The following is a 15507-nucleotide window of genomic DNA, read 5'->3' on the forward strand; positions in this document are numbered from 1 at the left end:
GTAGAAATCGAGAGGGTACAGATCAGGTGAGCGTGGAGGCCAAGCAATTGGGCCACCTCTACCTATCCATCGATCAGGAAACCTTCGATTCAAGTACCGGCGAGCCGTACGACTGAAGTGTGCAGGAGCGCCATCATGCAAGAAGTGAATGTGTTGACGATTGATCAGTGGAGTGTCTTCTAAAACATGAGGTATGGTGTTTTCCAGGAAGTTTGTATACGCCGCCCCGTAAGTCTGTTTACAAGTACATGGGGTCCAACTAATCGATCACCAATGATACCGGCCCACATGTTGAGGGAGAACCGCACCTGGTGATGAGATGGAACAGTTGCACGTGGGTTTTCATACGCCCATACATGCTGATTGTGGAAATTTGTTACGCCATTTCGTGTGAACTGTGCTTCATCTGTAAATAATAATAAGGCAGGAAAGTTCGGATTTACACCACACTGCTGCAAGAACCACCGACAGAACCTAACTCGTGCAGAGTAATCTGCTGGTGACAGGGCCTGTACACGTTGCAAATGATAAGGATACAATTGATACTCTTTCAACAGTCTCCAGACAGTCGTATGAGGAACATTGACTTGCAACGCTACCCTTCGTGTGCTGATAGAAGGAGTCATGTTCACAGCCTCCAGAATCTCCTCCTGTACTTCTGGAGTTGTAGATCTTGGTCGTCCCCTTCCCAAACCAGGAGAGTTAAATTTTCCATACTCTCACAGACTGTAATGGAGACGTACAAATGTCTTCCGATCTGGACATTGTCGCTGTGGGTACCTCTCCTGGTACAAACGACGAGCCAGCGCAGCATTGCCGTCCGCCTTACCGTACATGAAGTGTATCTGTGCCAGCTCTTGATTTGAATACATGTCCCACAGTCTAACGCCTACACAACACTGAATGTAACCTTCGCCTCGGAATGAACTGTCAGAGTGCCCTCTTAATGTCTCCTTTGACGGCAACGACCTGCAGAAAGAAAAACGTTCCGGTGAATTTCAATGTTGTGAAGGCCATAACTCGGAAATAAAGCATTTCCGGACACATGTTGTAATGAACTATTTTGATTGTCTACATGTGGGAAATACATACCTGAAATTATGCCCCGTATTTTTAAAACACCCTGTATAAGGAGGTACATTACTCCCACGCTGTCATTAGGGATTTATAACATGCCCACAGGCTTATAAAGTTTGCCATGGTTAAAGCTATTGCAAACTGGCCTATAAACATATTATATTCTCGAAGTACGCATCAGACCAGCTTCATTTACAACATCTCATGCTTACCTTTTAATCCAACGCACAAACGTAGCGTATTCCTTGTGTCTACATTTTTAGACTTTACAGGTAATAATTTGTTTTCAGCTTCAGTAGCCAATTCACAAACTTCTTGAGGAATATTACCTTCATCCATTCATTAGTAACTTTATTGTTGGGTCTGAGGTATATAACATTAACAAATATTTATAAAATTAATGTGATATATTAATATTTTTTTCCTTTTCTAGTGAAGAAGTAAGACATAAATTATTGTATGAAACTCGGGAATTATTATTAATTAATATATCTCGGACATCTTACAAAACCACAGGCCCTTGGTTTAGCAAATATTATAAATTTCGCTTCGCTCGTTCCCTAAATATTGACCCATGCCATAAAGTATAACATTGTAAACTTGTTTTATAATATACTATGACTTTATTGTATGTGTGCGGTAAAGTAACTTCATCGCACACTTCATGGCTTTCGTAATTTTCAGTATTTCTCGAATGATGCGGAAATAAATTTAATTATCACATTTGTTTGATTAACCTTATGCTGAGATAGGATTATTTCAGTTTTTAGTTGTTTCTTTTTATGGTCCATAAAGAAATTGTTTCTATGTTAGAGGCATTTGAGTTCATTCGCTGCAGTGATGGAAAGGTTCAACTTTTTCTTTGCAGTTTTGTGTTTATATCTATGGAATAGTAATATACGTTACAAGGTTTTCATGTTCGAGGAAAAGATTGAAAAAGCGAAACGTAGTTAAGCTTTTTTAATTTCCGAGAACATGAAAACAAACATACCGCTTGTGTATCGTACATTATTTTGTGCGAAGATCGTTTATTACATACCTGAAAGACGAATTTCTAATTAGTTGCAATGAAATCTCCATGTTGGTTTCTGTTTAATGACGGCAACTTCGGAAAACCGAAATATCTTTCTTCAACATTGTTTATATAAAATGTTTTCTGTGTTTACTATACTCCAGCAGGCCGTGATATACGTCTGTCTTTTTTTCCCCCAGTCTATGAATGCGAACTTAAAACAAACGGTAAGGTTATGTAATGATTTATTTTTCATTTTAATATTTTAACAATATTATTTATATAACATATTGCAGTAATAACATCGGCATCTGGAATCTTGTTGATTTTTTCACGGCTTCCTTAATGTTACTTGTATCAGGAATGCAATAAGTTTCGTGGAGTAGTAGACTTTACTTAATTTTTGCAAATATGTAAAAACAATAATTGACATTGCAATTTAGGTGAAACTGCAGGGGTAAGTTTCCAATTTATAATTATTACTGTGTTAAACGTCTCTAAAAATAATATGTTAAAAGCCTGAAGCAGTAAAATGAATGTCGCGCTTAAGCGGTAAGAAGAGGGAAATTGTTATGTGTGTTACGTTGGGAATACTGAATGTGGTATTTCACACTTACCGCGTATTGGTTCTGTGCGGAAAACAAGCAATACGCACGATCTCGCACAAACAAATAAAAAACATCTACAGCTCTTGCCTTTGTTGGTTTTATTTTCTCTTCTAATTTAGTTCTCAGGTTTAACCGAAGAGGACTTTAACCCTTTAATTGGCAAAACTTCATTTTTCACACTAGTTTATTAAATCGTGTCGGACTGTAAAGAAAACAACTATCGCAATGTCCATGTTGTGCAATATTACAGTATTGTGAAATTTTAATTTTCCTACCAATTTTTTTTCTGTTCTTTTAAAATTATAGCATATAGCCTATTAATCTGTTGTATCCTATAGGATACATTGCCAATTTAAGGATTAAAATTAGAGAAATAATAGAAATATCTAAAAGAGGAGTAACGTGCCGGACTATTAATACCATAGAGCGACAAACAGACAAAAGACAAACATCCGTGTCTTGTTTGAGACTCGAACTCTTTACTTTATGTATGGTCAGTAAGAATTATATGATAAACTTAGAACTACAGATATTGGAAAGAGAGGATTGCTTGTTCTGAAAACTGTGTTAGACCGCGCTCCTTTCTTCCTGTCGCAAATGTCTCCAGACTTTCACCGGTATATTTTAACCAAACTTGAACGTGAACCGTACACTTTCACAAGTACCTACTAAGTAACAATGTAAGCGACAGAAATATTCAAAGATACCTAACATAATATCGAAAGTGGACAAACGGCAGATAGACTTCCATATCCAAGAGATACGAAGGTATACGCGTATAGTTTCGACCATAGCAACATATTTTATGTATAATAATAGAGCTGGAAATAAAATTGCAAGGGACTATTTTCTTCACAGAACAAGTAAACTTGAAACTTTGAAGGTGGCGCCACTACTTGAGATTGCAGATGTGGTGCAGTGAGAGGGTGCTCATTGGCCCATTGTGCGCCCTATTCGTGCGTTGATTCACCGGATTCGGCGAGTGGCATTAATGAATCCTGCTTCAGCCCTGAAGGCCCATTCACAATGAAAATTAAGCGTAAACGCAAGAACATAAAACTTAAACGCGAAAAATTACTGGGATGTAGGCATTCGCAATGAAAATTACGCAATTGTATTAGCCAATCAAAAAAGAGAACAAGTGGAAGGATGACAGATGATTCAAAATGGCTACTTGTATCGTTCTAGCTACAGTTTCATTATTGATTGACGAATATTAGCTGTAATAAAATGCAGAATTTCCTTATAAAATAAAAATTACAATTTGAAAGTATTTTTTGATTCCACGACATTTATTACAGACGCAACAATAAAAATAATGAATACACCCCACCACAACAGGAAACCAGAAGATAGCGCCGGACAATGAAGAATATCTCTCCGAAACTAGTCAGCCTAGTAAATTCCTCGTATTAACACAGTAAAAAAGTTACAAAGTTAATCAGTAAAAATAAATAACTAAAACGTTACAAAACGAAATAGGTTATGTGCGTGCAATAATAGGCTTATAATAATTAATTAGTTCATTCATTCATTCATTCATTCATTCATTCATTCATTCATTCATTCATTCATTCAGTGTTTTGCCCAAGGACAGGGTCTTTCACTGCTAATCTAACATTCTCCAATCCTTCCTATTAATTAACATTAATGTAAAACATTATTATTTACTGTCACAGTTCAATTCACGTGAAATTGATTCTCATACATCATCTTTTAACGCTGCATCTTTGTACGACTTGATTTTCTTGTCATACCGTAAACGGAGAAGCTTGGAGCTTGCAAGCTTTTATGTTAACATTTAATTGTGTTCTGTTGTGAACGGTTCCATTATATTACATAGCTTTTATGATTACATGACGTTTACGTTTAATTTTAATTGTAAATAAGTCTTGACAGTCAGGTCTTATTCCCAGACGAATATCTGATAAACTTCAGGAGTCGGAACCTCAAGTCCTTAAATGCTGCATCAACATAGGTGAACTCTACTACTTCATCTCAGCCTACTTTTAAATATTACAGATGATAAATGAAATGAGACGAAGATGGAGAATGTTGGATGAATGAGAGAGGAAACGGGAGTACCACGAGAAAGAATTTGCAACTTCTTGGTATACAACGAATTTCATCATTAGAAGGCCGTGGTCGAAATGCTGCTTTGTTTTATCCATGTTCTCAGAAAGCTTAGGCTACCAATAGAATAAAATAACTTACTTTAACTTCCATTGTTAGCGTTAAACTTGTGTATACTCCATGCTTCGACATTGTGAATGCATAGAAGAGGCAGAACACAACTACTTATGCACATACATACATGCAATAATGAAAATTTTCACGAATTTGTTCTCTTCCAAGTTATTGACTGTAGAGCAATGGAGACAGGAACACATGCATCTATAAATAATAGCTTTGGATATTTCGTCCATAGCTCTTACCTCGATCAGTCACTGGATAATGGTACGATATCTGTTAACAGTAGCTGCGATCTTTGCCTGTTACAGTGTATTCGTAGACGTAGCCAGGCAGGAAGACGTTTTGCTACTCATGCGTTTTTTGATCCAATCCCCCTCTTGTCACAACCTTATCCAGTGTTAAAAGTTATCATTTGTCTGTCTATTAGGCCTACTAATATAATATATCTCAGTTTACGTGCATGCTTATTATTTTTTTTCCACATAAAATCCTATTTTACATGAGTATATTAGAGTTAAAGTTTTCTATTTACTTGAGATAATATAATATAAATACATTTTTAACATTTTTTCTGTCGATGTTATGAATAAGAGAAATGTAAACTTAATTTTACGACGGTTACAACTAGCAACACAAACACATGAGAAGTCTACATCAAAGCGCTTAATTATACGAAATACATGAAAAAAAATCTGTAAATACAAAACATAATTGAATAACAATAACATAGAATTTGGCATGAAATAATACATATAGCGTCCATAAGTCAACAAATATTATGATACATACTAGAGCAATGTGGAATATACAGACATAATCATACAAACAAATATTTAATACACAAGTAAATTTATAATTTACGCACATCCTTTTTTTAGCATAGCATAGATGGACAATTCATATTACTTTAGGGTTAAAAATGCATGCTTATTTGTCTTTTCTTTTATGAAAGTACGTAAGATAGTAAATCTAGTCTTCACCGAAAGGTTTTTGAAAGCAATATGGCAGTCTGAGTTACTCTGGCTCTCGTACATCGAGCGCCATGAAATATTTGAGGTGACCTGTACGCAGGGTGCGAATTAAGATTTCTGATGAGGGAGGGGGGTAGATTCCTAGATAGAGAATACCATACATAAAATTACTATTATCCTCATTCTATACGGCTCAACGCTTGGTCGCACTGCATTGCTTGTCTTGCATCTTGATCATAATAATAATTATATCCCTGAACAGGCTTAAGATAAGATGTGTAATTCCTAAGTTATTGATTGTTGCCAGCTTGCTGGTGATGATAATACAGAAATATTATTTTCTTTGCTTATTTTATACTGTACTTTACAAAGTATACTTGTATTAAAACAATTATATTTTGTGAAGGGGGGATAGAAGTTATCCCTGGCAGGGATGTTAATATGAATTTATGAGGGGGGATAACTTTCAAACAGGGTTGAAATCCCCCCCCCCCCGTTAATTCGCACCCTGCCTATACGTGTTGCAGAGGCTTCTCGATGAGGAGAAGTCAGTGCTCTCACTCGCACGTTTCTCCACTCGGGACGTCTTCCTAGTTCGTACAAATTCTAATTGCCGATCACTGTGAAGTTTAAGAATAGAATTTGAATTCTTGGTATCATTAATAACCGAGTTCGTCACAAAACGCTTTGGGACTTCCTATAGAATTCCAATTGTTGTTTAGTCAACTGTCCAATTGGAACCTCATAAATGATACTAATAAGGCATCACTCATGAGGCAACTAAGCCAGGTGATAATGGTATAGGATGGCCAGTTCCCTTCGCCTCCATTGCACACATCGTTGACTAGTAACATATTATAGAGTAAAGTTGCCTAATTCCGTGATACGTTTTTTTCACTGAATATTACGGGATTGAGTATCTTGCTAGGAAGTTCACCGATGTCTCAAAAGTAGTCTTTGGAGAAAATGTCTGGCGCTATGGTCGAACCACAGTCTACTATATACAGTCACGAAGCTTGAGTTTTGAGGGTGCTAGAAACAATAGACTGTGACGGTACTATTTTGCATTGCCTGTAATGATTCGATATTACCGATCCTAGTGATGAGCAACTATCTAATGTTTGCATATTTACTACGTATTGAGCTTCGCGACTGTATATATTAGATTGTGGTCGAACGGTAAAGCTTTGACTGACATTCAATTTTTAAAAAAGTATCACGGGATTAGGGGTATCACGGAAATAGGCAACTTTACCTTACTGTGACTAATCAGATTTGGGATGTATACAAACAATTGTTCTTCCTCTGACACACATCGTCAAGTGAGATGTACTGCTTGATAATAGATAGAATTCCAGTTTGGATTATTTTTGTTGAAATCATTGAAGTCTTGTCTTCCATCATCCAGATGTACATTTTGAAAATTCGAATTAAATGTGAAATTTTAAGATTGGTTTAAATAGAATTTTCAAAGGGGAATAAGCATTTATTCGAACTAAGCTATTCAATATCTATGAGTGTTTAGGCCTTCATGGCGACTGTGATTGGAATTAGGTTTTTTGATATTCCACCGTGTCCTGGAACTTCACATTTCCAACGTTTCGGAACTACGAGTATACATACAGGATACAGGTTCCATCATCAGGTTAAGACCAGAGAGGTAGACTGCTGATCCGGACGACTGTCTACAATGTCTAATTAACCATTCTCTACTGTATTACTCTTAGTATTATTATTTCTTACTTACAAATGGTTTTAAGGAACCCGCAGGTTCATTGCCGCCCTCATATAAGCCCTCCATCGGCCCCTATCCTGTACAAGATTAATCCAGTCTTTATCATCATATCCTATCTCCCTCAAATCCATTTCAATATTATCCTCCCATCTACGTCTCGGCCTCCCCAAAGGTCTTTCTCCCTCTGGTCTCCCAACTAACACACTATATGCATTTCTGGATTCGCCCATACGTGCTACATGCCCTGCCCATCTCAAACGACTGGATTTAATGTTCCTAATTATGTCAGGAACAGAAAAAAATATAACTTTTATAAATTCTGGCTTTCATATTTTTTGACAGCAAACTAGATGACAAAAGCTTCACAACCGAATAATAACACGCATTTCTCATATTTATTCTGCGTTTAGTTATTATTATTATTATTATTATTATTATTATTATTATTATTATTATTATTGAAAATAAAATACTTGGTTTCTTACTTCACAGCTATGTCTCATGACTTCTCCGAGACACCATACAATACTACAACGGAGGAGGACGACATTGCTCGCTTTTCGTGCCAAATCGAATCTGTTCCGAAAGCTCTTATTTCTTGGGAAAGAAACGGAAATCCTCTACCTCAAAATAGCAGGTAAGCTGAAGAAAACTTATGAAAAATTGAGTAGGTTTTTGTTCAATCGGATTTATTTGAGAGTTAAGGTATGACGAAGTGATTGTACGAGATTTTGTTGTTCTGTAACGTGTCATGGACGCGGAAACATAATCCGTTTCGGAGCTTCGCAACGGTTCTCTCAGGAAGAGAAACAGGACGGGATGAACCTATTTGTTGGGTCCATTACCAAGAAATTTTCTCCTTGCCTGGCCTTTCCTGATGGTGGTGCCCCGAACCATTGAATGTTTCTGCATCTGTGTCATGGTGCAAAGAACTAAAAATTGTCACATCATGTTGAACGCTGTGAAAGCCTTGAAACGTGTTGTGGCAAAGTCAGATGAATTAACTTCATTTCAAGATGTCTATTCTTGGTGTTACGGATATTGTGACAAATAATTTCCCATTTTTGTCAGTGTTATAATCACGACTGGTTATGAGAGTGGGCTATTGTGTATTGTGTATGTTAGAATTATAATGCTGCAGGATTCTCTTTTGAGATTTTCGTGTAAATAGGCCTACATGTTTATTTCATTCTGTTCATTAGACGTACATCTTACAGAAAATTGTATTTATTTGTCCTAACTCCATTACCCTAATTCCAGTATGGGCATTATATGTAGTGCTGTAGTTGAAATTTTTTTTTAATTGGAACTACTATTTCAGAAGCCCCTAAATTATGCTTCATCAGTATTTTCCTGTTTTATTTATACTGAAAATGTGGAACTCTAATATTATTTCTACTGGAACTGCATTTCGGTCCAACCGCAGCACTGATTATTTGCAATCATTGGAATTTCCTCAAATTCTGTCACTCTTTTATTATAAAGCGTGTCCAAAAAGTTCCTTTTTATTATAAAGAGTGTCCGAAAAGTCCCGTACCATAGAATTAATCATAATATGTGTTCCATAATTATGTGCTCCACAAAGCTTCATGCACGCATGCCTGAAGGCGAAACTGCATGTTGTTTAAAACTCAGGTCACAAAGTCATGTGATGTGGCGTGACACTTATGTTCGATCCTTTAACGTAGATGTTCGATGTCTCTAATCTTGACGCTGTAGACCCTGATTTAACATCCCTGGAAATCAAAGTCTATGGAATTCAATTTGGCGAGTGTGGGACTAAATCGACGGGACCTCTGCAATTATTCCAATGGGAAAAGTTATCGTCAAATTATCTATGAAGCACATACAATGATTTGTCCTGTGGTGCGGGTTTCTTCTGACACTCTGTATAATGTGTGTGTGACAAGAATTTTTTGAAGTGTAAGAAATGATGGTAATCGCTCGGCGCACAACAGATCTTCTGCAGAAGTTCTGCTGGGAGGTGTTTCAACATTCACTTTACAGCCTGGATCTTGCTCTCAGCTATTACAGTCTTTTCTTACACCTCAAGAAATTCCTGTCCGGTCAGCATTTTCACAATGATAGAGAGGTGCAAACAGCTGTCACACGTTGGTTCTGATCCCACGCGGCAGTCTACTGCACAGGGATACAAAAGCTGATCCCACGGTATGACAAATTTCTCAGTTCCATATGTTGAAAAATAGCTCAACAATTGCTGAATCTGTTCCAATAAATCTTTCCATGAAATTGTGTTTTCTTTCTCTAAACGGCCCCAGGGAAACTTACTTTCTGGATGCACCTTGTACTACACACAATCCAACAACAGTTACTGTACCAATAACCATGCACAGCTATTGACTGGGGATAAGTTACTTTTAATTGAAGCAGAGACGGAGGTTTAAATTTATTTGCTTCGTTGCTACATTTATAAAGGCATTGATGTTAATAAAAAGTGACTATTTCTCATAATTCTGCAACATGATATCCATTTAAACTGTAAATGAAAATGAAAAACCGTTGCCTGTTAGGATACGGAGTTTTTGGTGTCCTGTAAGGATTTCATATAGGACAAGTTTTTTAGAGCTCAAATAGTGAACACATGGGAACCCGAACATACATAGTGCACGATTTCATTTATGTAATATATATTTTAAATGGTAGTTCAAAAAAATCAGCTATTGAGGATTACGTAAAAGTAATTCCTAAAAGGCTAAATGTTGCCAACTAATACCAGATGTCACCAAAGAGAGTAAAGCCACAATGCCTTGTACTGAAATAATAATAATAATAATAATAATAATAATAATAATAATAATAATAATAATAATAATAATAACAACAACAACAACAACAACAACAACAACAACAACAACAACAACAACAACAACAACAACAACAACAACAACAACAACAACAACAACAACAACAACAACAACAACAACAACAACAACAACAACAACAACAACAACAACAACAACAACAACAACAACAACAACAACAACAACAACAACAACAACAACAACAACAACAACAACAACAACAACAACAACAACAACAACAACAACAACAACAACAACAACAACAACAACAACAACAACAACAACAACAACAACAACAACAACAACAACAACAACAACAACAACAACAACAACAACAACAACAACAACAACAACAACAACAACAACAACAACAACAACAACAACAACAACAACAACAACAACAACAACAACAACAACAACAACAACAACAACAACAACAACAACAACAACAACAACAACAACAACAACAACAACAACAACAACAACAACAACAACAACAACAACAACAACAACAACAACAACAACAACAACAACAACAACAACAACAACAACAACAACAACAACAACAACAACAACAACAACAACAACAACAACAACAACAACAACAACAACAACAACAACAACAACAACAACAACAACAACAACAACAACAACAACAACAACAACAACAACAACAACAACAACAACAACAACAACAACAACAACAACAACAACAACAACAACAACAACAACAACAACAACAACAACAACAACAACAACAACAACAACAACAACAACAACAACAACAACAACAACAACAACAACAACAACAACAACAACAACAACAACAACAACAACAACAACAACAACAACAACAACAACAACGTCTTGCTTATTTATCACTTTTCATCTTTATGTTGGGAGGTGTTTTCTAAATGGTTCAATAATTTGTAAAAGAGTTTATTTTCCTCCCGGGTCTCTCGCACATTATGTTTTTAATTAGTAGATTAGTATGATCTAATAAATATTAAAATGTATTTTGTCTGACAACATGAAATTTGGCTAAATACAAATGTATTTTGTTTGATCAAGTGAAATGATTAGTAAGAATTGCGAAAACATTAAGAAATAATAGGTTTTGGATTGAATGGGGCCGTCTGATGCTTATCTACTAATAGATGCCGTCTGATGCTTATCTACTGATAGATAAGCATCAGACGGCCCCATTCAATCCAAAACCTATTGTACTCTGCTTATCGGTCAAAACCTCAACAAAATGAAATTAAGAAATAAGTCACATGCATGTTTCATACCAAGTAAGTCTATAAGTTATATCTTATTTAATTACACTTACCTGACAATAGTGTTGAATTGGAACGACAACACAATACAACTGAAATATGTATTGATATTAATATTAATACTGGTATTACTATTTAATCATTACGTTCAAAATTTACTAGTTACTTCCATTTCATCAGTTTCCTATACTGCAAACCAAAATTATTGCTGCCAATATAACAGTTACAAAATAACTGCAGTTGTCGTATTTGTCAGTACTCGAAATTCGAAACAAAGTTGGTAAAAGAAAATTCAACCTGACATCTAGAAAATCACTGTAATTCACTAGCAAATTTCAAATTTCAAATTCAAATTTCAAATTTATTTACAATTTATATTTGAATTTACATTTGGAAAGATACCCAAAATGAGCATATGCTCTTGCTCGGGTACTACAGCCATATGTAGTAATAGAGGAAAGATGGTTAGGTTTCACCCTTAGGGTACCGGTATTAAGTAAGCTGATCCGGACTATATAAAAGAGTAAAATCAACGTAATAAAAGAAAATTATTGCGAAATGCCGATTTTTCTGATTATAATCCCGTGTTATACTGTTATTCTGCAATAGATACAGTAGATGTTATTGTGTTTTCAGGTATTTTACATTAGACTCAGGAGTTCTCTACATAACCAAGGTGCAGCCTAGTGATGCAGGTACTTACAGGTATGTGATGATTGTTTCCCTCTGGTTTGTTCTCAAAGGTCCAACAGTGTTTGAAGTACAGAACTTAAATATGAATGAGGAACGATGAGATACATATTTTATATTTTTTCTTCTTCCTCCTTTTCCCCTCATCATCCTCTCTTTCTTGTCCTGCTCCTTTCATGCTTCAAGTTTCAAGCATGTTGCGTCCATTCAAAGGCCGCTTTTCAATCTCGGTTGTAGGCGTTGTAAGTTCCTCTTTACTGTGGGCGTCTAGTCTGTTGTGCATTTTATACGTCAGACTCATTCTGTCTCTTATTTTGAATAGATCTCGGAGAGTAATTACTTCTTGTTGTTGTTGTTTTTTTTTTCCCAAATTGGATTACTGGTCCTTCTGTTTCGTTGGGTATCTCTTTTTTCAACCTGATTATCCACTTAAGACCTATTCAGCGTGGGTGACGAGGGATGATAACAACTAGATGGCTCACCCAAAGTTAAACCAGGCCACCCTTATGCTCCTCCTCATTCCACGCACATATTGCAAGCAACTAAAACTTGTTTCAGTACATATCGAACCAAATTAACTTATTAATTTAAATACTGTTAAATTAGCTCATACTGTTCTAGGGGATTACAAAAATATGGGAAACTTTGTCAGACAGATTTTAATTTAATTTTTTGAGCTGTGAAGCCAGAATTCATTGATGGAATTTTATATTTATAATATAAAACAATAAATTTAGTTATAATACAAATACGTGTATGATTTAGATCACAGTATTGAGTACTTTTTTTTTTGACATGCGAGTAGAAAAGAAAAAGGTTTATAATCATATGTTTGCATTTTGTTTGTTTTGGTTTCGAATTTAGATGGTGCAAAAATCTATATTGAAACACTAATATTTAAGATTATAAATGAATATTCGATTTCACTAGAATAAACTATTTCCATAACAGTTTCAGTGGTATAAGATAAAGAGAAATAAGGTTGCCCACCTTGACTAAGTCATGCCCAACGAATACTCTTCCCCCTCACCACCGTAAGTGAATTTTCTAATACGTTACCTCTGCTATGGTCTGTGCAGCTCTGAAAGTCATTAGAATACTCAAGTCCCAACAATGATTAGATAGAAACACCTGCAGAAGAATGGTTTTTGTTCTCTGCATTAATTAATTATATTAATTTACGAGTGGCCCTCAATAAGTAATTTTCCCGAAGCTGTAACATTTATTACATTCACCTATTCTACACATCCTTTAACTCCATTCATGGCCTACTTCTCCACGTAAGCACCTTCGAGGCATTTTTCCCATCTGTGTACCAACTTTTGAATGTAATCTTCAAAGATATGACTGTATGTATAAAAAATGCCGCGCCTCTGTTTTTACCTATCCATCGTTTTGGAAATGGCGACTTTCCAACTATTTCGTTAGTGCTGGGAACAGATGGAAGTCGCTAGGTTCCAAATCAGGACTGTAAGTTGGGTGTTCAAGGTGCTCCCAGTGAAACAGTGCAATTTGATGTTGGGTTTGATTTGCAATATGTGGTGTAGCATTGTCATCAAGGAGGAGGACACCTGAGGTGAGGAGTCCAGGGCACTTGTAATGGATTGCAGATTTGAAATGTTGTAAGGTTGCTCAGTAACAATCAGCATTTACTGTTTCTCGTGGTTCGAGAAAGTCAACAAGAAGAAATCCATTGGTATCCCAGAATACCGTCAACATGACTTTTCCTGCAGAGGGAGTGATCTTCAACGTTTCTCTTACTGGTGAAGTGCAATGTTTCCATTCCACGGACGTCACTTTCGCTTCAGAGGTGTAATGATGCACCCTGGACTCCTCGTCCAGGTGTCTTCTTCCTTGATGAAAATGCTCGCCTGAATAATGCAAACCAAACCCAATGCCAAATTGCACGGTTTTGCTGGTAGTGCCTTGAACATTATTTCTCCAAGTTAAATTTCATATTGTGTCAGCTTCATTTTATTGCAAGATCGGTACTGTACTTGGCAGTAGGTCTCTCTATAATGACAATAGGATTGTTATAATTCCAATGTGCTGCAGCACCAAGCACGGGATTGTATTGAAGAAGATGTAGGAGGACTATGCCTTATGTCAGTGTAGATTTTGTTACTCTGATAGTGAAAAATTTGAGAAACGAAAACGATTATGGATGAAAAAAATTCTCAAATCTAAATAGATAATTTTTTCAGAAAGTTCTGGGGGGGGGGGGGTCAAACCCGGTAACTCCCCTTGCGTACCCCCTGCACAGTTAAGTTTAAAAGATTAGTGGTGCAATTGTTAAAAGTCAAGATGTATATTCCAGACTGAAACAAATTCAAAGGAACTGATAAATTAAAGTAGATGTTAACTTCATAGCTGCTAGATGTTTCGAGATTTACTTTATTGATGTTACTGTAAGAAATGAGATATATGGAGCCAGAAATCTTGACGTACAATAGTTTTCTGACGCAAAGGCTCTCATTCCCATAGTAGGCATAAGTTACTGTTGTAATAACACCATGACCTGAGTCTAGACCTGTCCAATAAAAGAAAAATTTCATTACATATCATTATTGAGATTGACAGCAATATATTGTATGTGGTTAAGGTAGGTAATAGTTTCTGGCTGCAGCCAATCAGAATGTATGTCACATATGTCTCGACTTTCTCTAATAATACACATACATACACTCTAATCCCTGATGGTACCAGTGAATAGGAATTATATAAAACGGACACTGATCGAATTTTCCTGTTCTGGTTTTTCTGTGTTTATGCGCTACTTCGGCGTTTAGTTTCACTTTCAAGCACTAGAGGTTAGTGTTAGTCTTGTTAGTCTTTTAGTACAGTATTTACTTTTAATATTGTATTAACAATTCCACTCTACTATATTACAGTGAGTCCCGCGCTGTGGCGTCGCGGTCTAAGGCATCCCACCTAGGACTCGCGTTACAGAAAGCGCGCTGGTTCGAGTCCTCATGGGGGAAGAAATTTTCTCATGAAATTTCGGCCAGTGTATGGGACCGGTGCCCACCCAGCATCGTGATGCACTTGGGGAGCTACGATAGGTAGCAAAATCCGGTTGCAAATACCAGCAATAACGGCTGGAGGGATCATCGTGCTAA

General features: G+C 36.3%; 1 protein-coding gene across 1 annotated transcript in view; it reads left to right on the plus strand.

Annotated features, from left to right (window-relative positions):
• LOC138694780 (protogenin-like) overlaps nucleotides 1–15507 on the plus strand; it is a 538126-nt gene that overhangs the window by 469637 nt on the left and 52982 nt on the right. Inside the window, exons 4-5 of the mRNA XM_069818842.1 lie at nucleotides 8089–8233; nucleotides 12335–12403. Coding sequence (XP_069674943.1) covers nucleotides 8089–8233; nucleotides 12335–12403 — 214 coding nt within the window. The remainder of the gene's footprint in view (nucleotides 1–8088; nucleotides 8234–12334; nucleotides 12404–15507) is intronic.

This window comes from Periplaneta americana, chromosome 2 (genome assembly GCF_040183065.1).
Source record: "Periplaneta americana isolate PAMFEO1 chromosome 2, P.americana_PAMFEO1_priV1, whole genome shotgun sequence".
Taxonomy (NCBI): domain Eukaryota; kingdom Metazoa; phylum Arthropoda; class Insecta; order Blattodea; family Blattidae; genus Periplaneta; species Periplaneta americana.